This window comes from Ursus arctos, unplaced genomic scaffold (genome assembly GCF_023065955.2).
Source record: "Ursus arctos isolate Adak ecotype North America unplaced genomic scaffold, UrsArc2.0 scaffold_21, whole genome shotgun sequence".
Lineage (NCBI taxonomy): Eukaryota > Metazoa > Chordata > Mammalia > Carnivora > Ursidae > Ursus > Ursus arctos.
The window spans coordinates 8,341,678-8,369,648 of NW_026622886.1; the positions used below are offsets into that span (position 1 = coordinate 8,341,678).

The 27,971-nt window shown below is 45.2% G+C and overlaps 2 protein-coding genes across 4 annotated transcripts in view; one reads left to right on the forward strand and one right to left on the reverse strand.

The window, feature by feature from the left end:
• SYN3 (synapsin III) overlaps positions 1 to 6,323 on the forward strand; it is a 452,237-nt gene extending 445,914 nt beyond the window's left edge. Inside the window, exon 14 of the mRNA XM_044384458.3 lies at positions 12 to 6,323. Coding sequence (XP_044240393.1) covers positions 12 to 144 — 133 coding nt within the window. The 3' untranslated portion in view covers positions 145 to 6,323. The remainder of the gene's footprint in view (positions 1 to 11) is intronic.
• An 8-nt stretch (positions 6,324 to 6,331) lies between these two features.
• Positions 6,332 to 27,513, reverse strand: FBXO7 (F-box protein 7). Of its 3 annotated transcripts, none has more exons than XM_026499726.4 (9): positions 27,193 to 27,513; positions 23,464 to 23,758; positions 19,016 to 19,243; positions 17,453 to 17,594; positions 15,226 to 15,309; positions 12,039 to 12,134; positions 9,933 to 10,109; positions 7,975 to 8,012; positions 6,332 to 7,024 (listed from the first exon to the last, which is right to left on the reverse strand). In XM_026499726.4, the coding sequence occupies exons 1-9, from the start codon at positions 27,312 to 27,314 to the stop codon at positions 6,635 to 6,637; spliced, it is 1,572 nt and encodes a 523-aa protein (XP_026355511.1). In that variant the 5' UTR covers positions 27,315 to 27,513; the 3' UTR covers positions 6,332 to 6,634. The 3 variants fall into 3 exon arrangements, with proteins under 3 accessions (XP_026355511.1, XP_026355512.1, XP_044240395.1); XM_026499727.4 differs by lacking the exon at positions 27,193 to 27,513 and adding an exon at positions 26,966 to 27,099 and having other exon boundaries at positions 23,464 to 23,606; XM_044384460.3 differs by lacking the exon at positions 19,016 to 19,243.
• Positions 27,514 to 27,971: the final 458 nt, after the last annotated feature.

Sequence of the window (27,971 nt, forward strand, 5' to 3'; positions counted from 1 at the left end):
TTCTGTTTCAGCAAATCCCAATCCCTGACCAACAGCCTCAGCACATCCGATGCCTCCCAGCGTGGGACCCCAAGTGAGGACGAGGCCAAGGCCGAAACCATCCGCAACCTGAGGAAGTCCTTTGCCAGCCTGTTCTCTGACTAAGCTGGCCCGGGCTGGGAGAGGGAGGGCTCGGTTCCACTCTCCCTTCTCCTGCCTCATCTTCCTTCTCAGCCTTGGTTCCCAATGGGAACAGAATGGAGGGCCTGAGAATATATTCTCTAAATGCCTTTGACCCAGGAACTGAGTATCTATACATGTCCCCTCCCCCTTTACCATGACATTCCAGCACCATCCAACTCAGTGGTGGGCCTTTGAGAGCCTCCAGGTTCCTCAAACCAGGCCCTAAGGCATCACATCACCCTTCCCACCCAGATGCTTGCTCCCCTGCCTCAGATAACCAAGTGAAATGTCTGTGTGTTGCTAGTTTTCACATTTCTTGTTAGTGTTTTGCTTGCCTTCAGGTGAAGACCCCCTCTAGGCCTTGCCTCCCCTCCATCGGGTGCAGGCGCTGGGACCTCAGCAACATTGGAGGCAATAATCTCTTGACAGTGTTTTGCAAACAGAAGGAGAAAAGCCCAGCCAGAGGAACCTACTGCCTACCCATGCTAGCTCCATCCAGGCTCGAGATCACCCCTCAGACCAGACAGGCGAAGTCCCATCCCAGGTGGCCACCGGTGGGATCTTGAGAACTGTGGAAAGAAATCAGATCCTGTGTGACAAGTGGGGCCTTCCAGAACACAACAGAAATGGAGGAGAAGTCTTGAAGTGCTGCTCACGTCCAGGTTGGACAGCCAAGAGCAGACCACTGGTTCTTTGACGAATCATCACTAGTTCCCAGAGGAGGAGGATGCCCTCAACTTCCCCAGGAAGGAGTCAGGTTCGGGCTCCTCTCCCCCTTCTGTGTCACACCACCAGGAACTCTGAATTCCCGCCAGGAATGCTGTCCCTCCTCCAGGATAGAGGAGGAACCAGAGAGAGTCCGCGGATCAATGGCACAGGCTGAGAAAGCACCGTGACAGGAACTTCTTGGCTGCCATGGCACGGACTGCTGCCAGCAAGATGCGGGTAGGTTACTCAGTTATAAGAGGGTCCCATGGTCAAACATGTTTAGGAAACACTGTTTCTATTTCTTGGTTTGAGGCTGGTAGTACATGTTACATGTCAAAGGCCCTCGGCTTCCTGCGGTAAAGAAATGAGCTTTCACCTTGCTTACCCCAAACTTACTTGACAAAAGAGCTGGCAAATGTCCCAACTCCCTTTCCAAAGCTCTTTCCCTACATCAGACTGCCTCCCGTGATCAGGTGGGGTTGCAGGGCTGCCCCGAGTCACCATGCACCCGGTGCTAGAAACATTGTAGGTGCCAGAACCAGTCGCCTGGGCTCAAAAAGAGCCCAGGACGTTAGAACATAGCCATCACACCCTCCCCTTACAACCTGCTTTGTGACTTGACACATGTCTTCCCCTCCCTGTCAACAGAGGAGAGGGAGGTTCACAGTGACCATGTCCTTGGCCTGGAGCTACATTCTAAATAGAGGAGAGAAAGCTTGTAGGACAGGGTGTAATGCCATGAGGCCCACGTGTTTGGGGAGATCAAGAACACAGAAAACACTGAAGGCCATCATCACTCTTCTGCATGGGAGATTGAGATCCGAAAAGGTCAATCTCCCTTGATTCTCACTTAGTAATAAAATGCAACTCAAAACACACAACAGAGTAGTCATAGACCCAACAAAGTTTCTCAAAGTGTGGGCACAGCTAGCTTCATTTCAGACCAAAGGAGTCCAGATTTCTGGTCATAAGGCCCAGACCAGTATGTTGGTCAGTCTTCCCAAGTATTTTGCGTGCATATGGAAGTCAGACCAGCAGCCCTGCACTGAGCGGGGTGGGAAGGCCATGGGAACAGTACTGGTACGGATGCTTTACAGCCAGGGCCCCACTCCTTGGGTGAGCAACACTAGTGGCTCCATAAACAGAGACTGCGTGGCTGAAATGGTCCCACTTCCCTATAATCTGTCCCTTGTCCCTAAAAACATCGCAACACTCAAGCTCGATCTCCCAGATACTCCAGCCACAGTAGCACAAACTTTTTTTTATCAGGCCAGACATCTTGATTTCTAGAACCACGCACACATACATCATCATGACATAACACTATAACCGGCACATTGGGAGACATTTTCCCACGGTCTGTATATGAGCGTAGAGACCAAGAATGGTCTTGCAGAGAGCACAGACCCCCAAAATGGACTGTTTTCTCACATGGGCTAGCCCATGTTCCTTCCAAACATTTCACCTTTAATAGCTGTGACATTTTTGATGGGAAAGGACAAAAAGAAGTAAGGAAGGGAGTCACTCTGTAGAGGTTTTGAAAGGTGGTCTGTTGTTTTTTGCTTTGCTTCAAACTTGGACCCGAACGAGGGCTAGCATTGTCCCTTCCAGGCTAACCTGGTGAGGCTGAAACATGGCCAAGAGCCATTTGGTTTGTGCCGAGGTGGAGCACAGTGAATGGGGTGGATGGATGTAGCCTCAGGGGACACTGCCACCAGCACGAGAAAATACCCTAGTCTTCCTCCTGTCGCCATGGTAACATGGTACTGTAGCCTAGCTAGGTATAAAGTCAGCTTTCCAGGGAAACTGAATATACATACCCTCTCTCTTCCATTATGCCTCGCTGTCCTCCTCATTACTGCACTCCGTCCAAACGTCAGGCCTGCCAAGGAGGCAGGGAGGATGGGCCTTCACTCGCTGGTAACAAATACCGTAGCAAACCCCGGGCGGGAGCTGCCTCCTGAAGTTCCCTTTGGAGTTTGCAGGGGAAGGAGCCCGCAGGGAAAGCAAGCTGGCATGAGTCGAGAACAGGGCACATTGCTTGGCACACAGGTGTTCAGGACACGTTTTAGAAAACTAGGAAACTAGTAAAATGTACACCAAGTATGAAGATTGGAGAAAAAGGCTGTCTTTAAATGAGTCTCAGTATGAGGAAGTCACGTGCCCAGGAACAGAATCGGAGTCTGGAAAGGAATGGGAGCAGAGTCGGGGGGCCAGGAGGCATCCCCCGTGGTGCACATGGCCAGTGGGGAGAAGTAGCCACAGGGCCACCAGGGCCAGGAGCCAGAGGGACACAGTGCCGACATCAGCACCAGTCACAAGAGGCTGTGGCGAGCAGACCAGGATGATACCAAGGCTCGTACAGCAGAGAGCAGGACCAAGGGGCCCCGTGCAGACCACACAGCACACAGCAGCGCCTCCCAGACAGCCCGGCCCCAACCGGGGGCACCCCGCAGGCACCTCGTGTCCCTCTGGAACCCGCCCCTCCCAGAGCCAGGGGGCAGACAGCTTGTGCTTTATTCAGCTTCATGGAACGGGTCAGTGGCTCGTTCTGCTTTATGAGTTTAGCACCGATGCCAGGCCGCAGGTCAGGGTTAGCGTCGAAGCGGTTGAGTCAGGCTGGCGGACGCAAGCAGTGGCTGACTCAGGAGCTCAGGGCCTGAGTGCCCTTGTCTGGTATCGCGCGTTCTTCTTCACCCTGGAGAGCACGCTGGCTGGGGACTAACTGTACCGACAAGTGTCCAAAGCTGTCCCTGACTCCCACGCAGTCACTGATAAAATTCAGAGGTTCCGTCTAATATTTGGACGCTAAGAGAAAGCAGCATTTGGGGTCTGATTGGAGACGAATTGGAAGTTTGGGCAACAAGCAAGTCACATCGGTCCATTAACCAAACAGTGCAGAAAGGGCACAGAGGCTCCCTTGTGTTTCCGCAGACAAAACACACAGCCAAAACAGAGGAGACCCAGACTCTTAGATGCTGGGTTCAGAGCTCTCTCGACCAGCCAGGAGGAGGAGAATGGCCAGGACGTAATTTCTGAATCGGGGGGGGGGGGGTGTTATTTTAAGCGAAAACCAAACACCAAACGTTCCTTCTACAACGCATGTGTGTGAGCCCTTCCAGCTCCGCTTTGCCTTCCATCGTCTGTGTTCCAGCTGCTCCTCCCTCCTGTGATTCCCATTTCCAAACTCTCATAGTGCAAGTATCTGCTCTCTGTGGTCTTCCATTGAGTCTAGAGCAGAAGCAAGTTAGCCCTTGGAGCCGCCGCCCAGGGAAGGAGGCCCCAAGCATCGGGAGCAAAGGCAGGAGAGCCGGGCTCCGTCAGCACAAGAATTACGGAGAGAGGAGGCTGAGCAGCCATCTCAGGAACTGGAGCTCCAGGCAAGAGTGAAAGAGGACAAAATTCAACCATTTTTACAGAGGGAATCGCAAAACCTTACATGGGAAGGAAAGGGTACCTCCCATGATTTGATGTCCAGCCATGCCAAGCCCTATCTTCCATTTATAAAGAAAAGGAGGGGACACCTGGGTGGCTCAGTTCGATAAGTGTCTGCCTTCGGCTGGGGTCATGATCCTGCAGTCCTGGGATTGAGCCCCACATCGGGCTCCCTGCTCAGCGGGGAGCCTGCTTCTCCCTTCCCCTCTGCCCCTCCCTCTGCTTGTGCTCGGTCTCTCTCTCTCAAATGGATAAATAAAATCTTTAAAAAAAAAATAAAACTGTTAAAAGAGAGAGAGAGAAGGGGAGAGAAAGAGTGAGCTCCCGTTAGTAAAATTAACGGTAGGGGAAAATACGGGGCCATGGAAAGTGGTTGAGGCTCCAAGCTACGGAAGGACCGCATCTTCCCGTGGCGCTCCACGCTATCTTGCCTCCGTTCCAGTAAGATCGCAGTGTGGGTGCTGCCGCCAAACCATGATCTCACTCTCATGACCCACCAGCAATACACAGAGCTCCACAGTGTCAGCCGAATGCAAAGAATGTAGGATTTTACAAGCTTCTAACCATAAATTTAGCTATTCAAGAGAAGAGCTTTGAGGCTGGCTTAAGACTTTAGAACAAACCACTGTTCGAGGACTGCAAATTTAGGCATATGACACACCGCCAACATCCTCAACTAAGAGATTGGTCACGTTGGCCGGGAAGTCCGAGGTGAGGTGTCGGAGAGAGAGAAGCCCCTGCATCCGGGTGACACCAGCACCATTCGTGGACCTCTCAAGGACCCTTCAAAAATGACTGCATTTTGCAAACTCATTGTTTTACAGTATTTGGTGCTTCTGGTCATCACTATGTCCTCCCGCTACACACACACACACACACACACACACACACACACACACAGCAGCCTACCACCACAGATGGCCACAAGAGGTGTAGAGATAGAGAAGGGTGTACTTGGACCCACCAAAGCTTCAGGTAATTCTTTAGCCCAGACCCAATTAAAGCCACATTGCATCTAGTGGACACTTATTTTTTAAAAAAATTGTTCTATAGCTCAGATATCACAAAATACCACAGAAAGAAACGTCAAAGCCCCAATCTTTTGCCTATATACATTAAGCTACTAAAAGGTGGCATGGCCTCTAGAGAAATCCTATTATTGACTGCATTTTTTTCACTGTGATGGAAATAAAGACTATACGCATAGCAAAAAAATATTTTCACATGTATGTAGGACTCAAAATATTCTTGCAGCATAGAACATTCCAAGCCATTTCCTTATATGCAAAACAGACTTTTTAAAAAGCAGGAAGACACTGACAATATTCCTATTGTCTGCAAATACTAATAGTGTTTTATTCCTGTGTTGTGATTCAGATTTTCATTTGTCACTACAGCATGTTTCTATAGTTGTATGATAAGACATTTGTGTTTGGCCTTTTTCTTGTAAGACGAATAAATTCTGAATTTTGTGTATTTTAAATCTTAAAAGCAAAATGTTCTTATAATAAGAGGCTCTCTTTGAAAACAAGTACTTGACCAGCACTTAAAGCAGTAAAACTGATGTTAAAAGATGTCCTCTACTCAGATTACAAATTAGGCACCAACTGTTCCAAACACAAGGAAAAAAATCGTTAACTCCACTCCAGAAGAAGCCAGAAACAAGAGTCCCTGTAACCCAACGGTTGTCAGGAAATGCTGCTGCAGAGCCCAGAAGTTTCACCACAGAGCCTGAAAAAGAGCTGCAGAGAGCAGGTGGACTGAGCAGGCAGGTGTCCAAAGCACCCGCCCCAGGTCCAGTTCAACCGAACTAGCTTGGCTTTTACTCGTTTTCTAAATCAGGCTTCTGCAAACCGTTTGTTTGAAGAAAGGGTGCCACTAAACACTAACTTTTACAGAATCCCCCGCAACAATCTGATGACACTGAATAGGTTCTCTGATCATGTAGAAACCTCCAAGTAATGTGGTGAAGCTCTTCTGAGTATTTATCCTCTATCTTTCTGTAATAAAAATCAAGACTGCCATATGATTGATACTTAATTTTTTTAATCTGGTGCAGAACATTTATCAGTGAACAACCTTCACTCGGGAGGGGAACTCAGAGGGGGGAGGTCAGTAGCCAACTATTTCCAAGGCCAACCCGGTCATACAGGACCCTCTGGGCCCTACCACCTCTGGAGCTTTAAGTCTATCTACTGGAAGGCCACTGTGAGTACATTCTTCACCATCACAATCAGAAAACCCTAGAGATCAGCACTCCAACAAGATGACATCTGTGGTTTTAAAAAAGAAAAACCAAACAAGCTCCAGAAGTGAGATTACAAATCAATCACATGAAAGGTAGCCGGCCGTCAGTTGGCCAACCCCTGCTGGGCCTTAGGGGAAATCTGTCACTCGGGCCTCCGCGCCCTGGCAAGGTGGGGTTAGGTCCCGGAAGCGGGCCAATTGGATCAAAACGTGGTCTGAGTGGAGGGAACTGGCCTGGTGTCTCCCCGGGCCCAGGGATGAGTGAATTGATGGGGTCCCCAACAAAGGGAAGTGTTAATCTTTCATCATATTCTCCACCAATAATTCCTGGAGGAAGGAGAGAGCTGGGAGGAAAAGGCCTGGGGTGCCAGGGGCTGGGGCAGAACGGGATGGGGTGGGGCGACGATGGCGGGAACAACACGTGGCGCCCTCTCTGAGCTTCTTTTCTTTGTTTGTACCTCTTCCTGTACAGCTGTAGAAACACAAGCACGAGATATGGTAAGTGATCTGGATGTTTCCCCAAAGTTCCAATTTGCTTCCACTGCCCTCTCTACACTTTCCTTTTCCCACACTCTGGAGCAGAGGGCCCGGTTTCCATCTGCACGCGTAAGGCAGTAGCTGTAAGGACAAGGCCGAACGAACTGCTCTTTAACCACCACTGCAACTGAGCAACTGCGCCGCTTTGGAGAAACACTGAGTCCCAAGCAAGGATAACTGAGTGACATGTCCTTCCACGACTGCAAGCTAGAGCTCTCGAACGAATATGCAATTTTAGGTCAGCTTTTCTTGAAAGTAGAAAATGTAAATATCTACTGAGAATATCATACCGCAAAATATAAAGTTAAGGTCCTGGGGGGAGGGGGGACAGCATTTAAATTCACTTTTTCACCTAAATCATGTTCCTAATGGATCTCAACTTAAACCACAACAAAAAAGAGATGCCAATTTCAGAGGCTGGCCCATCTTCCTAAAGAGCAGTGCTGCGAGCGGAGAACACAGTGGAAGACTCTTCTCTAGCTGCCCCCCCCCCCCGTTTCTCTCAGTCCTGCCAATGTCTCGTACAGTAGGCGTCTGCATGTACGACATTTATTCTCTTCATAACATACTAGTCTAATGAGCTGAACCGCTGGACCACTCCCACACAGAAACTCCAGATTTTTTTGCAACAGAGGAAGAGAGAATGTTTTATATCAAGTAAAGGTGAAAAACAATCATTGCAGTAATATTTCTTCTTCCTATATAATTAAGAAAATGACAAAGTCTAAGATAAAAGTTAAAAACACTTTCATTTACTGAAAATTAGCAATAAATTCAATAAAAACAGATTTCATACATAACAAAAGTGATGATATGCCTTTAACGTATTAACTCACTAGTTATTTCTGTGCTTATATTAACATTAACTTTGATATTAATACCTACTTCTTTCCAATCTGTGTCCCGAGCTCTAACAGTACCATCTACAAAAAAAAAAAAAAAAAAAAAAAAACAGAAACAAAAAATAAGGATTTAAAATGCTTCATACGTCCAGCATTAAACAGCACTTTTTCTTTTGTCCTAAGGAAACTGAAGCTTACACACAAAGCACAAAAAGGAACACAAATCATTTGTTTACCACACCCCGCAGGACCCGCACCTGGCACCTGACTCAGACCTCGCTCTCTGGTTGAAGGCAACTGTTGCCATTCCGTGCACGCGGGAAGTCCATGTGCAGATGCCCTAGGGAACACGGAGGCCCTCCGGCCGCTCTCCCTGCCCAAGCGTCCCTCGCTGCGCCTCCTCCCCCAGTCTCATCTGGGCATAGCGGCTGCTTCTAACCCGACTTTCTGTGACACTGACTGGGTGACACTCTGGGCGCGCATCGCAGCCCATCATTACTGGAGGAAGCTGACTTCAAGTTTTCTTCCATGTCTGGGTTATTTTCTCCCAACTCGCAGAAGTATGACCACAACAACTAAGTATTTAATATACTTATTTACTTGAAATATGTGAAATGAGGAAAGAGGAACCCCTTCAACTTTAAGTCTAATGAAGACTTTAGATAAAAGAGATGTCTTCTTGGGAAGCTATGGGCATGGAAGGAAGATTTTATAAAATCTCCTGTCCCATAACATTATGCCCACAGGGAAATTCATTATAAAATCTAAACCCTCAGCTTACAGATACCAGATTATGGACCACAATCTGGAAATGAGATAGAGACTGATTGCATTTTATATCTGAATTTGAATATGTACGTAAAAGGGCTTTTTTGCCCTTTTTATCACAGCCTGTTTTTCAGCTAGTTCTTCTACATACTTTGGTCATTCTGTCTTTTCTTCTTGACTATAATTGTTTTTTTAAAATTTGAGATGATACTTGCTGCCTCCTGGAACAAATGATATTTTGAACTCTGGATTCAGGGGCATAAATAATGTAGAAAAAGGACCTCGGGAATCAAGGAGAAGGACAAGGAAAACCCAGATCATTCACTTCTTACGTTTTGAGGTTTTAAAGAAAAAAAAAAGTTTTTTAACAATCCAAATGACTCTACATAATATTCTCAATACGAAAAGAAAAGGAAGGGGATCCACCTGCTAGATTTTTACAGCTGCCAAGAGGGTCCATTATACGTAGCACCGTCACTCACACTTTCTTGACGTGAACCACAAATACTTTTTTACATTGCAACGCAGTATATACCTATATGTACATAAAATGAAGTAGAAGTTTACAGCTACTTTATAAAATGCATATGGGTTTTTTTTTAGTGACCCATGACACTGATTTCATGACCCACCTCAGGGTCAAACCAATTTAAAAAAAACGCTGACACGCAGTAAAGAAATTCCACAATCAAGCTTCCAGGCCTGTATCTGGAAATCTTGATACACCAGGCAAAGGACTTTGACATTTGGGGTGACTTCTCCCCACCCCAAGTTCCACAGTCATCACTGCTGCAATGATCACCAGGTCACCATAAATGGGACTATATGGAAATAAAGCTTCCCTAGCAATGTGCCAGAGAGAAGCAAGCAGGGCTCTCTTAACTTGTACACACGGTCACAACCATGGGATTTTAGAAATGCACCAGACTGCTAAGTCACATACGGAGGACGGTCTAAAAAGAAAGAATGAACCTGAAATTTTTCTATCCTGAAATATTCTACCTCGTCTATTATGCTATTTGTGTTATGGAGAACAGAAAAAAGACTGGGAAGAGTTTTCAGGATACAGGCAAAAGTATATGAGGCTTAGAATCTCCTTCCAGCAAGGCTACAGGTTATGATTATTTGCAACTGTTAATAAAAAAAAAAAGAGCCTACGACTAAAAACTTTTCGCAAGCTAAATAATTAAGACCTCGGTAAGAAAGAGATTAATATGGCATCACAACAATCACCTCGAAAATCCCGCAGATATAAACATCTCCACAGTAGCTGGTCATTTGAAGCAATAAGGAGGTCACGACAAACTGCAGACAAAGAAAGAACAGAACGAACATCCAAAAGTCGGAAGATCCGCAGCTTCAGCTCCAACGGAAGGACTACCAACCCAAATACATCTGGTAGGTTCAGTGCTGTAAAGAAAAAAAGAACAGGCATCACTGAGTAAAGAACATCTAGCTTTCCCCACATATTTAACGAAGTTACCAACTTGCTCCTAAATGACAAATTAGACGGTAGTCTCCATTACCCAAGTATGTGACACGTACAACAAACTTTTAACCCCAGGTCGACCAGATGGCTACTACTACTTAGTCCCTTATTGCCTCTATATTTTAGTGGAAAGACAAAAACTTTTTAATACAAACCAAATGAATAACTTTGACAATGGCCTCCCTTGTTTTGAGCAATATTCAATCCACAAAAACTTCTCTATTCAACTACAGAAAACGGGTGATTCGCTGGCTTTTATGTCTAGTTCCCAATGCTGCCACTTAGTAGCTGTGTGCCTTTGGACAAGTTAAACTATAATTCAACTCCCTTATCAGTAAGATGGGTGAATAGTACTGCCTACCTCCCTGAGTTGAGATTAAATGTGTGAATACACACAGAGTGCAGTCAAGTGTTAGCAAGTACTATTATTTGTGGTCTAGCAGGCTAGGAAAAAAAGGGAAGGAGATAAATTTCAGAAGTCAAGGAGGGAAAATAAAAACAACGTCTTCCAAAGTCAGATGAAAATGATTCAGTATTAGCTCCTTTAAACAGATGTGATACTGTTCTCCACTAGCAAAGATAACTGAAATCCAATTAGGGTTTTAAAATTCACATTTTTCTCTTCCACTACCACCACCTAAAGAAGAAAACTAAGATAACAGCAGCATGGACCATGCAACTGGAGACCTAAAGTATCTCAATATGGGACTCCCAGGTGCTTCAGTCGGTTAAGCATCTGCCTTCAGCTCAGGTCACGATCCCAGGGTCCTGGGATCGAGTCCCACATTGGGCTCCTTGCTCAGGGGGGAGCCTGCTTCTCCCTCTGCCTGCTGCTCCCCCTGCTTGTGCTCGCTCTCTCTGACAAATAAATAAAAATCTTTTTTAAAAAATAAATAATAAAATAACTCAATATACAGATAGCAAATAAAAGCCAAATATCTATTTATATAAATCTGCAGTTATTTTCCAGTTAAAGGACTGTGGCAGAACAGGATTCTCATTTTCTAGCCTCTAATTACACTTCGCCACCGCACTGCCGTCAGGCTTGGCCATTTTGATTGGCTTTGTCCAATGAAATGTGAGTGGAAGTGGCATATCACTTCCAAGCAAAAGCTTGAAGATCCAGCATGTGGCTGGGCCATTGGCCTTCTTTCTCCTCCGCTACAAGAGCATGCCCTGGAGAAGCACTCCTCCCTCAGCCACAGCTAACCCCCATACAAGTACGTGAGTGAGAAGAGTGTCTGCTTTAAGTCACAGAGGTTTTAAAATATTTTTTTACTACAACATAAATAAGAGCTAGTTAATGTAAGAATTCTGAATTATAACTTAGTACTAAGTTTCATCATCTATACAATGAGAATAAAATCTCCTTCAAAGTTTTTAGCATTAAAAAAGAATGCATGTGAAATACCCACGGTACCTAGCAGACAGCCCCCAATAAATCATGTTTTAAGAAAACTTCAGCCCCAATTTACAGGCTATACATTATTTATGTACTTATTGAATGTCTAGTATGGACCAGACCCTGTGTTAGGCCATGAGACCACAAAAGTGGACAAGACCTCTTCCCTGCTTTCAAGATCTTGAAAACCTGAGGTGGAAAGAACTTATATCAACAAATATGATACAGTGGGAGAGGCTACAATAAAGATGCACCAAATGCTGAGGAAACACAAAGAGGAAGTAAGTACCAGGTAAGGAATTAACGGTAAAGCTTCGTTTCAGAAGATCAGAATTTCACCAGGAGGAGAAAAGAGCCAAGAGTCCCATGTCAGAGTCACAAGCATAATACGTGAACTGTTACTATTCTGTCTAGGCCGCCGGGCCTGTGATCATTCATCTTCTCTCACCTTGTCGGGTAAAAGCCAGAAGAGGATACACCAGCTGGTCTTTGAAGAGACGAGAGAGCTTCTGAAGATCTTTGTATATCTTGGCTACACTTTCCCCTGGAATATATTTTTTAACGAAAAATCAAAACACAAAATCAAGTGGCAAAACCTGAAATGGTATCCTCCACTGTTAACAAATCCAAGCGGTAAATTTTCACAAATAATTCCTACATAGACAGACATGAACCAAAGTCTCTAGCAGATGAAGAAACAGTGTGTGGCTTTGGAAGTTCAATTTCAGATGTAAAGCTAAAAATCTCACGGTTTCAGACTGAGCTGTAGGCAACTGACACAGCCCACAGGCTACAATTAATAGTGGGAACCGTGTGGGCTGAGAATCGCACACAACATGATTTCCTGAGCACCTGCCCAGCTGCCCAGGCTCTGGGAGTGTCAAGTGGGGGCCGCTCTTCAGGTCCCAGCAGAAGGAGAACGGTATCTGTCCCGTGAGGACCAGCTGTCGGCAACTGTGTCAAGCACTCTTCAAGCTTTCACATCAGTAGGAGACAAATACTCTGACCCCATTTTAAAAAAACAGGACAGATACTAAAAGCCCATGCAAGGCCTCACTGTAAGTGGCAGAGCAGGGTTCAAACCTAAGTCTGGCTCCAACGCACTCATTTAGGCCACTACACTGCCACTCCAGAGCGTGGGCTGCCATCACCTGGACACTGTTTAGCACGACGGAATCTCGGGCCCTACCACAGACCTAGATTTTCATAATCGGAACCTGCATTTTCACAGGATCCCAGATGATTCACCTGCATGTAGACTGCAGCAGGGGAAGCTGTGCCAAACGCCACCCAAGTCCCCACTGCAGTTCCGCTACACTTTTACCGGCACTGAACCCTCTGAGCCACGCCTGTTTGCTCACCTACTGAAACGAGGTACCACCAATGCACCCAAGAGTGGTTAAAATGCAAAGCTCCACGCACGGTGCCAGGTGTATCACAGCTCATCAGTTTATGCGTGCTCCCGTCCCATTCTGTAACTAGGTACCCCACTATCTGTAAGAAATCAAACACCCTTCATAATTTGATTGATAGCTTCGTCTTGACTTGAAATCAAATGTCAAGATATTTAACAAATGAATTTGGTTTAAGGCTTTTTTTCAAGTATGAAAACTGACTTTTTTTTTAAATAATTTTTATTTTGTTATTAGTCACCATACAGTACATCCCCAGTTTTTGATGCAATGTTCCATGATTCATTATTTGCGAAAACGGACTTTAAAAAGCTTTTTCCTTATCTATTATAAAAGTGATCAGAAACTTATAAATAAGTAGATATTAGGTACTCTAAGTCACAGTAAAAAGTAATTAAAATGTCAAATGAGCAGCGTTCTATACTTTTACCCAACATGAAAGTACTATATTGAAAATATTTAATACAGTCTATAAACTTACTGTAATAGAACAGTATTTTCTTCCTCCCCTTTTACTTCCTTTCTCTTTATCTAACAGAAATCAGATAAGAAATATGAATCTAAGCTGTATTAATATAAAAGAGGTCTTTAAAAAATAGGCTTAGGAAGGGTGCCCAGGTAGCTCAGTCAGTTAGGCGTCTGCCTTCAGCTCAGGTAATGATCCCAGGGTCCTGGGATTGAGTCCCATGTCAGGCTCCCTGCTTAGCGGGGAGTCTGCTTCTCCCTCTGACCCTCCCCCCTCTTGTGCGTGCTCTCGCGCTCTCTCTCTCTCACTCCCTCAAATAAATAAATCTTAAAAAAAAAAAAATAGGCTTAGGATCAAATCTATTCTAATCCTAAATTCCACCACTTATTACCTCTGTAACCTTGAAGTAATTTAACCTTCTCTAGACCCTGTCTCCTAATCTGTAAAATGGGCATAATAACCTCTAGTACTGTGGAGTGCAGAGTATTTCTACTCCCCATAGCAGGTCTTTCCTAGTATCAACAGGACTGAAGTGTTGTGGCCAAGGAATTTCAAGTTTTTCCGGTCCCAATGGTAAGGCCATCTTTACAGATTTATCAGTCTAGTTCGTGTACTCTCAACAGGGGCAGTGTTGCCCACAATGGGACAAAAACTGGTTCTTAGAGGGCAAACAGAACAAAAACCCTAGCTATACCATTGGTTTGTGTCCCTCCAAAGGGCTACAGTACACAATGAAAATACACTATAACTACAGTAGTAAAATTTCATAGGAGAGAATGGGTGGGGGACGAATTTTCTCCAGTGGCTCCTTAGGGGGTTGATAATGAAAAGAAGGCTGAGAAAACACTGGTCTAGGGTGATGTTAAATGTTCAGAGACCACTATACAATATGTATCCAGACGTCCCCTGTTGCCATCAGTTTTGGTCCATGGAAGTTCATGGAACTCAGGGCCTGATGTCTCCAGGGAACTAACAAGAGTAAGTCTCTAGGCCTTCACAGCAAAGACGGAGATCTAGGTAGCCTTCCCTCAAAGACACTGCTGTCAATGTCACCGCTCCACGGCGCCACGCCACGCCACAGCTGGACTGTAAAACCCTCCCAAGTTTACCAGGAGGGTGAAATGGAGTAGTGTCTGTCAAGGCGCAGGTCCAGCACAGAACCAGCACTTAAAGACAGGAGTTCCCTCTCCACCCATCTCCCCTCCTTCAACTGCTGACCTGCTTCTCATACTTTGGATTTAACTGAAAAAATAAGAAGGAAAATTTGTCTCTGCACCTACTAATAATCTTACAGAATACAAGCAAAACCACGCCTCGAATGTAAACTTCCGGTACTTCCAATCTGATCAAACAGCCAACAAATGTATGTCGTTTAAATTAATGATTCCAAGTAGTTTTTCCTCTGATAATCTTCAATAATGAAGGTGCTTCGTGTGGTTTCCACAAAACACAGATCCTCTCCATACTGGTTAAATACGATGCTGGAAAAATCTAAAGATTAATTCAGAAATTAGGAAGCAGCAGTACAGTGTGGGATGAATTACAGGCTAGTGTCATTCCATAATGGCCGTGCACACATAATCCAGCACTCCAAGACCCTAGGAAAAGCAGGAAAGAAACAGATACTCTGCAATGGGTCTTAAATTTGCTTTAATCTCATGCAGAAATTTTCAGTCTCTCAGACATTACACCTTTCAGTTTTCCTAAAGTGAACCTCTCGAAGCTTCATCCCCAAAGTTCAATCATGCTTTTCTTACCTGGTTCTGCTTTGCAAATAAATGATTCTGGCAGCAGCTGCAATCTCTTCACGCTTCTGAGCTCACTGTTGATCTTTAGTGTAGCTGTAAATAAGCAAAAGAGACAAACAACTCCTGTCAGTTCGGCAACGGCCTTCGTGTTTTAGCTCGGGCCTGCATCTCCCTGCCCATCATACAAAGGACACGTGCAGAACACAAACTGCTCTACGCTATTTCCTTCCCTCGCAGCGAAGTGTGAACCTGCCACCAGATCAAATAAAATCACTCTAAAACACCTTTAAAAACTAAAGTATGCACGCTTTATACAAAATCCACTAGGCATTACCGACAGCAGCTTATTAGTAATTGAAAGATATGCAGCAAGGGTAATAAGAGACAGTTAAACATAATAAAATCATTATTTCTGACAAGACCACTAAAAACTCCATTTATTTTTTTTTTAACCCTTGGCAAGGAGTCTTCCCTTGTTTATTAAACGAATCCTGCTAGTTTCCACAACATCAGCTCTTTCTAGACCCAAAGGACCACTATTCTTGCCATCGTCCGAGGGTTTGGTTTCACCCGTGACCACAAAGGCACACTTCACCCCATTCCATGCGAGAGCCCGTGCTGTGCTTATGCACGTGCGCGCTGAGCAGGAGGTCCTGGGTGACAGAGAAACCGAAGGACACACTGCTCCTTTGCAAAGACTCGAGCCTGGAATGGCTGGCTGCCAGCAAGTCCGCGAGTAGCCGATGTGCCGAGAGCAGCACAAGAACGAGAGAACAGAAACTAAGGAACCATCGGGAGATGTAGCAGCCATTCCCTTTACGCTGTGTATCCTGAAACCAGTGAACAGAGGCTACGATACGTGTTGTTAAAGAGCTTTTGTAAGAAACAGAGGCAAAAATGACCACCTCACAGTCACTACTGGGCGGCTTCGGCCTCGCAAGCTCCAAGGTGGTGGAGCAGAGCACCGGGTGAGGCAAACGGCTGCCCGTGCATGGACGCCCCGCTAGAAGTGTCACGTGCTCACTGGATGAACGCTGAGGGGACACAGCTAGTCCTCCTGCGTCGGGAGTCACATCCTGACAAACGTGGAATACCACCAAAGCTGTTAAAGCTGGTGAAACGGGAGACTTGAAAGGAACATTTCAAAGAATCTAGTTATTAAAGGAAAGTAGCAGAAATCACATCACAGGGGACCTGGAACGACCTTTCATTTCAAAGAACAAGACAGGGTAGAATGGTAGTTTTCAAAATAAATTTTTGCAGAACATTTTTCAAACAAAATTTTACAAGGGACCTCGATACACGCAACAGACGAACATGGTGCTGCTCCAGGTTTAAGTGGCGACTCGGGGGCTAGAAAGCCCCCTCCACCTCGGCAGCGCCAGCAGCTGCTGGGACTCGGGGCTTGAGCACACCGCAGCAACTGCCTTGGCTACACAAAAGGCGAGCTGTCCTGAAAAATCAAAAGTGCAGTCATTCCAAGCTCATCGTACGGTCTTATCTAGCTAAAGGGATAAACCTCAAAAATCACAACAGAGCAGAGAGGATTCCAGTCACTCCACGGGCTCTGCAGAACGTGTGATTAGGGGACTCTTCCACAGACCACCAGTAGACGTATGGACTTCGGGCGGCATCTGAGCTAAAATGAAATACAAAAACGGAACGAGCTGCCATCCCTGTGAAACTGCCACTGTGAAAGACGAGTAGACAGAGCAACACTCAGAGTGACCTCCCTGCAGGAGCCGGGGCCGGGGGGGGAGCAAGCACACACGCACGCAGGCAGTGCTCAGCCGTGTGTCTATGCAGTACCATTCAGAGACGCCAAACGGGATACAAAGTGACCTCAAAAAAGTGACTTCAATCTCACCTCTTACCATCTCTCAGTTCCAGACCTCAGTCAAAAAAATAGGCATAAAAAAGTCATTTGTGGCACAAAGAGCTCATATGTAATAGATCATCTCACCCCGATGATTACAACAGCCCCAGAGCAAACACATCCCAAGGTGAGGACAGCTGAAGGGTACAGCTGCCCCAAGAGAGAAGCCTGACGCCAGAACAGCAACCCACGTCGTCTGTCACTTTCCCGGCTCATGTGATCCGTGGCCCAGGGACTAAGCAGAGAGGGGAAAGACTCGACTAGATCATGAGAGCCAACCACCGAAGCAGCTAGACGATGTCTGGAGAGGAACAGGTCCGCTCTGGAGAACTGACAACCGTGACTGTGCTGTGCAATTACCGTTTATGACGACCAGGGTTCCCAAAGGCACACAGGTCAGAGCCGCAGAGCCGCCCTCGCAGAGAGGATGCGTGTACTGCAGCCTGTACACACCGCCCGACTTCCAGTGCTCCGGCATGGACAGAGCCTTGGCCTCAGTCCCCTGGCGAGTGAAATCAAAGAGAAACAATGAGGAAAAGGGTTACTCTCAAAGAGACTAAAAATCCAAGAGGCCCCTAACTTGTCTGGAAATAAGCATCCCATATGGTCCCCTTAATAAAACTTGACAAATCATTACTATCGTCATTAATAAAATTTTAACAGAAAACTGTTACAATATATTATCCTCCATCAAAATGTTTGTTCAAGGAGATATAATAACATCAGAGACAGGGATTGAGTTCTCTCTTCGAACACTCACTTCTCTGCCCAGCAAAGCCGTATCATTATTCAAGACCCACAGCTCAGTTATCATTTTGTTTGTGAGGCCTTTCAAAAAAATCCTGCTTGTCATTCTTTTATCCCCTAACACTCTGTTCATATTTCTACTGTTACACACTTCTATGATAAAACATCACAATTTTCTTTTTATTTGTTTCTCTCCCCAACTTATGGACTCCTTGGGGACAAGGACTTATCCCGGTATCTTTATACCCAAATTCCTGGCTCAGGGCACGGCACCCTGCGGGTGGCAATGGTCACTGCACTGCTCTACATCTCTGTGACTCTCACATGGCCCACGGACCAGCAGCATGACTACTGCGTGGGCGCGTGCAGAGTCTCAGGCTTCACCCTAGACTTATTAAATCAGAATGTGCAGGGGCGCCTGGGTGGCTCAGTCGGTTAAGCATCTGCCTTTGGCTCAGGTCATGATCCCAGGGTCCTGGGACTGAACCCCGCATCGGGCTCCCTGCTCAGTGGGGAGTCTGCTTCTCCTCTCCGCTCATGCTCTCGGTCTCTCTCAAATAAATAAATAAAATATTTAAATAGATAAATAAGTCAGAATCTGCATTAGTAAGATCTCCAGGTATCCTTAGGCACATCAAGGTTTGAGAAACTCTAACCGTTCTCCCCCGTGACTCTCTGGCATCCCATATACATAGACATCTCTCCTAGAATTTCACCAGTACAGTATGACGGACTGTAGACTGTCTCTCTCCCCCACTCCTGGACTATAAGCAACCTGAGAGCAGGGACAAAGCACTGCACCTGTCACTGGTAAAAACTTACCAACCGATGAATGAATGAATGAATGAATGAATGAATGAATGAAGAAAGAAAGAAAGAAAGAAAGAAAGAAAGAAAGAAAGAAAGAAAGAAACAATGCCCCTCTTCCTAACTGAATCTTACTAGATTATTGACAATTCAGAGCCATTAACATAAAAATCCAGTGACCCAGCCATCTAGACATACCCATCCCACTCTTCTGACCACAGTTTACTTCATATTCTCATACATAATCTTTTATCTTTATACAGAAATCTAGAAAACCAAACTACCCTAGTGATGTTTATCAATGTGTCCCCATTCCCAATGGGAAACTAAAACCCTAACAAGATGTTTGATTTCTGCTTGGAGTCTTACCTGAGGTATGTAACCTGACTCCAACATGAGGAGATGTACCGATACTATCAAGGCATCACTGGCGTTAGAACAGTCAGCGGACTGATACAGGATCTCTAATGAATGTGGCACTTGCCCTTCCTCCGATTCACTGCAGAGCATCGGTTCGGAGGGGAAGACACCTGCGCCCTCTTCCATATCCACAACATCTTGCACTGACCCAGCTTCGAAAGGCTGACTAGGCCCCGACTGAAAAAAATAACAAAAACCATGAATTCATTAAAAAACTTTGGTTTTTACAGTTTACTTTGTACCCTAAAGTGAACTCAGATTAGTGCTCAAAGCCAAAGCACATTATTAGTTTCAGAAATGGGACACATTTTAAGCGAGCCCTCCGAAATAAAGGAGCTGGCAATCTACTCCTCCACCCTGAATTCCTCATCTCCATTAGTTCTGGCCAGTATGCCAAAAACCTGGGCATCGACCTAGCCTTCGCCCTCCACCGTCCTAAACTCCACCTCCCATGTGATGAGTCTTCAGAGTTCCACTGAATTACCTCGTAAATATCCCTAAAATCTGCCCCTACTGCTCCCCAAGGGTACCTCAGACTCCTTTACCTCCTGGCTTCCAGAAACAGCCTCCCCAAGTATCCATGACTCCCCTTTGTTTTCCAAGACATTCCACCTGCTGCCAGAGCTTTTGACGATGAAGAATTCAACCATGTCCCATGTCCCAGCTTAAAACCTCCCAGATTTCCCCAGTGCGGATAGCAGCATGTCCCTGAATTGTGCCTTGGAACATAACCCTCAATGTCCTCAGGAAAAGAGAGTTCTACAATCCATGAAGTTTAGAAAACACTACTACATGCGATAGCCACCAAACCTCACCCTACATATTCGCAAAATACACTGGGGCATTACAGAGCTCTGCCATTTCCAATAACAATAATGTGTGCACAACATTTAGCCAAGAAACACCACCCTCCTTCCTCAGTGCTCAGCATCCCCTTAACACCTACTTATGATCTCAGAAAAGAAGTGTTTCATAGACAACATGCTGAGAAACGCAGGCCTAGAAAATGAAGTCCAAATGGCTAAAGCCTCCTAGCATACAAGGCACTTCATCACTTCCTCAGGTTCCTGATTCTGTTAAGCCCACTTCCTGCCAGTCCCTCCTCCCCACGCCAGCACTCCCACCTCTGCCAAAGAGGCAGCACGAACTAGTAGCCCGCCTTGCAAAGGCCTTGACTGCTGCCCTTTACCACACTGCACCGCACTTTCCCAATGACACATCGACATCCCACCAGGACTGCAAGCTTAGAAAGGAACAGACTCCGTTTCACCTACTTTTATAATCCCAGTACAGTACCTGGCACACAGTAGGTGCTCAACAAATGCTTGCTGAACCAATGTTAAGGACAGTATCTTACAATTTCTTAATGGTTTTGTTTTCTGTGTCTTCTCGTTTACATCATACAAATTCTATAAAACAGGCAAGTCAGATGATGTTGCCTTTTTAGACATGTTTTAATTGTGACTCAGATTAAATAACATAACCAAGGCTGCCAGCTAATAAAAACCTGAAATGAACCAAGATCTCCAGACTCGCAGTTCAGGCTTTCAGATACAATACACTGCTTCAGTAAGACCACGTTACCTATTACTTTTGCTCAGGTTTGTTTCCTACACATGTACTCAACTCCTGATGCAAAACACATGGTTCTTCTCTTTAAGTTCATATTTCCATTAAGAAGGGATAGAGGAAATAAGAAATTACGTAGGATGAACGAAAGGGTGGAAAAATATAAGGGAGCAAGAGGCTGTTCTTCCGAAATCCCTGAGGACCTAGTCCTTACTGGCTTATGGAAAAGATCCCAATTCATTTGTGAAAACTTACAGGCCAATGACAATTCGCACTGTCTAAAAAGGAGGCTCCATGGTATTTCTGAACAAACAGAAACTACTTATTAAAACCATTTAACACCTAAATTATGAAGTACGAAAGCTCTTTGCTTCTTATCTACTCTACCTAACTTCTGGCTATTTACTGCTTACTGACAGTTGCGTGGGAGACAATACATGTAGATATATTTAAAAAGAGTCACCCTAAAACTGATAATGCCATGGGAGGAAGATATCGGAATTCCCTGGTGAACTTATCAAACCTTACTCCCACTCCATTAGAACCACTGACATTCTGAGCCGTTCTGATATGATATGAATACTTATCATATTCTTCATGCATGTGAAAATGGGAAAAAATGTTCAGCACCGCTTCTCTGAACAGATCACTTGTCACACCATTTACGAATGATAGAAACAAGTAATTAAAATTCAGTTTAGGGTTAACATTGGGGTCTGATACCAGGTTATCCCCATTCTCCATCAAAGACTCAACAGGTTCTAGGAGAATTCCCAAATATATGAACTAAGAAAATTAATTTACACGTAATTACAAGAGTAAAATTTTCCTATTGTTTCCAGTTTTACCCAGCTATTTTCCCTCACTAATACTTCGTTCTGCAATCAGCAGATCTCACTGCTGCGAGGGCTTACAGCACACTCATGAGATTCCAAGCTCACCTTCAACACTAATGTTTTACCGTCACCTATACAAGTCTTACAATACAAAACAACATGCTTTTAGAACTGAAATGACTAACTTGAAGCAGTAGTAATTTGTCAAAATTTTCCAAAAGGAAGCTAGTCACATATACTATGAAAAGTTCTTACTGGGCATTTTTACAAGTACATTTTACAAGATTCTGGACCCTTCCACCAGAATCTCTGAATAAGTCTATCAGCAAAGAAGATTCAGAAGTATAATTTAAATATGTGGCTAAATATTCTATTATTCCCTAGATTACCTCCCTGAAGCAGAAACACTGAGATACATAATAATTACTTTTAAAAATTCATATAAATATGCTGAGCTTTATAAGGGCTTTTTTAAACTGCTTAATCTCTTTGGATACTATTATTAAAAATATCTGGGGTGCCTGAGTCGGTTAAGCATCCGACTCTTGATTTCAGCTCAGGTCATGATCTCAGGGTTGTGATATCGAGCCCCGAGTCGGCCTCCACAGTAGGCGTGGAGCCTAAGTTTCTCTCTCTCCCTCTCCCTCTGCCCCTCCCCCATCCCCCTGCTTGAGTGCACTCTCTCTAAAAAAACTCAACATAGATGATTTTCATACTTTGCGAATCTTTTAAAAAGCATTTCTTAGTATCTGTCTATACTTGATGCCACAATGCGTACTTACACTCACAAATGTTTAAGGCCCGAGGAAAAAAACTAAGCTGAAGTGATATGTATACACACAAAAAACAACGAACACGATGGCATATATATTAGTATTAAAAAATTAAGTAATATATGTGATCATTTGTGCCATACAAGGAACCAAAGGCAGGATAATAAATAATGAGGTTTTACAAGGCAATAAAGAGAATCGATACTAAGAAATTAGAGACAATCATTGGGCTGTGGCTGGCAGGGCCTTGGAAGATGGGCAGAGACAGGAGAGGGAGGAAAGGCGGTGCATTCCAGGCTGGAGGAACAGCAAGAGCTAGGCACGGAGCAGGAGGTAGACTGCGTGTGCGTGTGCATATGAGAACATGTGAATGTGCAGGCTGGTACAGGGAAGATGATAAAGAGTCTGGTCTGACTGGAGAGAATAGTTTACTAGATGGAAGAAGAGAAATTAGCTCTGAAAAGCCTTAAAAACTAGGTATAGGAAGAGAGACAACATTTTCGTTCTCTGTAACATGACAGGGTTAAACTAGAGACAGATGGTCTTTTCAGCTCAAAAATTATAAGCACAGGTATATCAATGACGCAGAGTTACTAAAGAGCAAGGGAACAACATAATCAAAAATGTATAGGGAAAAGACGAACCCAGAGAGCAGACTGAAGGACAGACACTGGAAGCCTGGAATGGAAAGGAAGAACTGACAGGGCTTGTTAAGTGGCTGGATATAAGAAGTCAAAAATCATTCCAGGGTTTTAAACTGAGGAAAACAGTGGTGCCACCAACAGAAAGGGCAGCTGGTTTGGGAAGAGAACATGAGTTCACATTTCCAAATTTACGTCGACACAGAGTGTGAGATAGCAATGCTTAAAACCCAGGTATAAATGTCCTGCAAATAATTCGGAAGTAACTGAACTCTATACAGCCTTAATGAGTGGAGCAGACCAGAGAAGCTAAGCTGGGAATCACGAGCTTAGAGCCAACAACAGGAGCCAAGGGACAATTTGTCTGAAGGAGTGAATGTCTGAACAAAATATGTAAAAACTGGGTTGTTCAGAATGCCAGTAAGTACCGGTCCAGGCATTTAGCAGTTTGAAAATTTCAACAAGAATATAATCTTCAATCTACTAATAATAATTACCTCAATTGAATTCTGTATCATTCAGGATATTCAGTATGCTTTATCAACTACCCCATTTCTCATCTTGATATTAATACCTACCATACTGTCATCATTCCAGACATCAGTTTGGGTTGCCTGTCCTTGGAATGCATCACTGGGCTGTTCATCCTGTGTGCTGGACTGATTGGAGCTGGCGGCCAAAGAGGGTTGGTCATTATTCTGGAGTGAGGAATGCTCTGAATCTGTGGATGAAGGTAAGTTAGGTGCTGGAATGGCATCTTCAAGAATCAAACATATCAAGTCCCCAGAAACAATCCCATATGAAGCCAAGGTCTCTTCATCTCCAGTGAGGGCATCCTTGTTGTTCAATGTGATTGCAAACCGGGTATCAGAACTGCCAAGAAAGATGGATAAGGATAGTAAGAGCTACCTACCATTACCTGCTACCATTACCTTCAATAATACACTTAGAACATATAAAAGGTACACGGTATGATCCTGGAAGAATTAAGTAACGAAAACAAAACAAAAATAAAAAGGAAGCCAAACTTTTGCAAAAACTATCAAAATTACTTGTTCTTATCACTGAATGCTTAGGTTATAGATTTCTAACGGCCACAATTCTAGCCTGGGGAGCAGGATACAGTAATTCTCTATCATTAACCCATGTTCTCACCAATTCTAAGGTACACACTCTACATCTTTTGTAATGCTGATATCTTTGAAACAGGGATGCTTCTTAAAACTGATGACACAACACAGCTTAATTGCCAGCAATCTCTCCTTTAGTGTTACATAAAACGCGCATCTTAAGATTGACAGCATCTTCAGTCAATGAAATAGAGTCTTTTTAAAATACAAACCGTGTCACATCATTCACCTGCTGAAAATCCTCAAATGGCTTCTCTTTGAACTTGGAACAGAATCTTTAACATGGACTCTGATGCCCACCATCTGACCCCTACCCACTTCTACCTCATCTACCCCATCCCCTCAATCACTGTTCTCTATCAATGTAAGCTTTCTGTCCCTTCCTCAAAACAGATGAACCTCACGGCAGCCTCTGGGCCTCTGCATTTGCTCTTCCAGATCTCCAGAGGACTGACTCTCATCATTCAGGTCTCAATTCAAATGCCACTTCTTCCAAGATGCCTTCCGCCTAGCCTCCATCACTCTACTCCATTCTCATGTTTTATTTTTATTATAACGTCACTATTTGAAAATTCCACATTTATTTATCATCTCTTCTCCACCCTCACCACTGCACTTTAAGTTTCATAAGGTCGGTTATCTTGTCTGTCCAGTTCAAAACTGTATCTCCAGCACTTGGCAAATAAAAGCATTTGTGGAATAAATACAACCAACAGACATTAGTTGGGAAGATGGAGCTGAAAGTGAAATCAGGGCTCCCAAGTCATTGTCTTTACAGAATAGTCATATTATGTCTGTTTCAAAATACTAGATCCATGTCCCAGATGAATATTCACAATCACAAAAAGATGAGTATGTAGAGGACAGAGTATAAATTCATCCCTCCCAGTGTCAAATACAATGTCACCTTTCTTACTGATGACCAGTTATGTGTGATGTCTTTTATAATGAAAACAGCACAAATCCAAAAACCCACGGCTAAACAAGTCAAGAGCTCCAATTAGCCTGAAGGAACGAACTCTCCTTTCCATATCACAGGCTCTCTGATTTGAGAGAATAACCATCATTTCACCACATACGGGTGAGGAGTAATTAACAAACCATTGCACATTTTATAAGGCATTTACACTCAACAATGCTGACTTCATTACCTTTCTGAGAGGTTAACCAAGGATGAAGTCCTTTGAAAATCATGTTCTGTTTATTCTTGCAATGCTGCATTTTCAAAAGTGCTCAAAATAATTTTTTTTTTCACATGTAAAGACACTTTGTCTTACCAATTAAAATGTCTTTGGTAGAGCAATTACCGAAGTTTTGCTTATTAGAAAATGAGTAGCTATGCTTCAGTTTTCAAACCCTTTGATAAATGTGGAAAATCTGCCAGATGCCAAAAAAAACCACCATCCCAACAGAAAAAGAGAAAAAAGCCTCAAATGTACTATGTGTTTACGGATCATCTGTCACAGCAAAAGGTTTGTTGGTTTTAAAAGTATCTAACAGAATGTTCATTCAAACATCTACCCGTAGAAAAGCTAAAGAATTATATCATTAATAAAAATGTTGGCCTTCCCTCCCCATGTAGAAAAAGGGAAGAGCTGAAAATTCCTAAAGTACATACAGCTTTTCAGCGGAGGGGTTAAAAACTGGTTTTCTGAAACCGAAAAAAAAAATTTAATTCATCAGAAAATGCCATCTTAGAAACACCAGGCCTTTTAAAAATATTTTATGCCAGTCCCAGATGCACTTGCTCAGAGAAGACACTTTAAAAATAATAATGTCCTATGGTCATTTTAAAACTACCCATTTTTATAAAGTGAAGATACTTTCAGAAGAATGAACTTACTTTCAGAAGCTGAAGCTTACATTCCTTCCAGTTAACCAGATTCAACTGTAAAAACAAACCCAAAGGAGAAACTAACTTGGGCTCTTGTAAAGTCCTTTCAAGACTGCCCCTACTTTTAAAAATAATATTAATAAAATACGTATACCTGTGTGTGAAAAAATCTTTAAAAAATAAGTTACTTTTGAAGATTTCTGGTGGGGTAATGGCATCAGCATACAAAATGCTTAGGTTTAACACCAAGAAATAACAACAGGCATATCACTTAATACAACGCTTCACAGTTATGTCAATACCTCATTTTTAATTTGGAGAAAAACAGGCTTACTTTTAATATAGTGCCTTAACCTGAAAAATGAAAGGGGAGAAGTTCATAATATGGTCTCATTTTACTCTATTCCCTAAAGTCAAAGTATATAAAAGTCTCATAAAAAGGGTCCACTTAATTAACAGAAAGGTCTTCTTTTGACGAATTCACTTAAAAAGCCCCCAGAGACCCCCTTTTTTTGTTTTCTTAGCACACTCAAATTCCAAATTCGCTAGCTCGGTATGTGAACAGGTCCACCCTTACCTTTGTCCCTCTACCCCCAGATTACTGTCCCCAGAAAATACTGTCTGTGGAAACAAAGCAGTCTCATTTGCAGCCCCGTAAATCAACAGCGGAATCTGGTCCGTTATTTCTCAACGTCATTACCCCCAAACTGCAAGCTCTCCAGGGTCATCCCACAGCCACCATTTATCTTAGTTTTAGCAAAAAAGCAACAGCTCAACCACGGAAATAAAAGGCTATGAAGCACGCCGACACCCCGTACTGTGTAAAACTCTGCAGCGGTAAGTCAAAGTGCTCCCCGCGGGCCCGGCACGCGCACACTCAACACAGCCTCAAGATCACGGCCGCCCCAGCAGCGGCCCGCTCGCAGGTGGCCTCGGATGGAGGGCCAGTTTCTAACTTCTTCTAGAACTTTCCTGACTTTTCCCTGGAATACTGCGACAGCTGGAGATAGTGAACTTAAATCCCACAGAGCCTGGAAAGGTCTACCCCCAGCCGAAACCCTGCGCCCCGTCCTGTCCCTGGTTTCCTCTGCTGCGGAAACGGAAGCCAAGGCTCACCCTGCAAGGGAAGGGAGCCCCCGGGACGCTGGGCCATGTCCTCCTCGAGCCGGGAGCCGGCGAACTACAGCCCCAGCGCCCGCGCCCGGTCTGCGCGCGTCACAGTCCCAGGGACGCCCAACCCGCGACGCCCCGCTACCGCCCGGCCTCACGTGACCGCCGGGGCGGGCGCGCGCCCCCGCGCACGGCTCCTGGGCCCGCGGCGCGGTCCCGCCGCGGCCGCCTACCTGAAACCCCAAGCGGGCAGCAGGGCCTGACTCAGGTGCGCGCGCAGCTGGCCCAGCGTCGGCTCCGCGTCTGGCATCTCCAGCGGCCCGGTCCGCTTCTGTAGCCGGACCCGCAGCTTCATGGCGGCGGCGGGACGGCCCCGGGGGCCCGGACCCGGAGGCGGCGACGATGACGACGGCGCGGCGGTGGGCCGGGAGCAGCGACTACCGGAGCCGCGGGGGTATTGAGGACTAGCGCACGGAAGGCCCTGCCGCGGCCCCTGCCGGCGGGTCTCTAGAACATGAGCGCCCCGCCCCTCTCTTGACGGCGCCCCCTAGAGCCCACCCCTCCGGCGGGCGACTGCCGAGCCTGACCACTGGGCGTCTTGTGATCGATGACTCGGCGCGCAACGGCGCCGCCTAGGAGGGAGAGGCGCACAATGCGCAGGTGCCGAGACTGCCGCGGGGGTGCGGTTGTCGCGGCTCTGGTAGCCGTCGCGGCTGTTGTGCGGCCGCGGCTGTTGTGCGGCCGCAGCTGTGCCGACTCCTTCCAGGCGTGCTTGGAGAACGTTAACGCCGAGAGAGAGGCTGCAGAATATGTGACTCGCCGTTCCGCAAGCCCCCGGGGTGCCTGGTTCTTACCGCATTTCCTCCGCGGCGCTCAGCTCCAGCCGCAGGCATCTGCTCGGAGAAGCCTTAGTTTGAGCCCAGGCTCTGCTAGTGTCCTCCTGTCACAGCAAAATATGAAACAGCGTGTAGTCCCTGATCTATGTCGGAGAGTATAGTAGTAATCTGTTTCA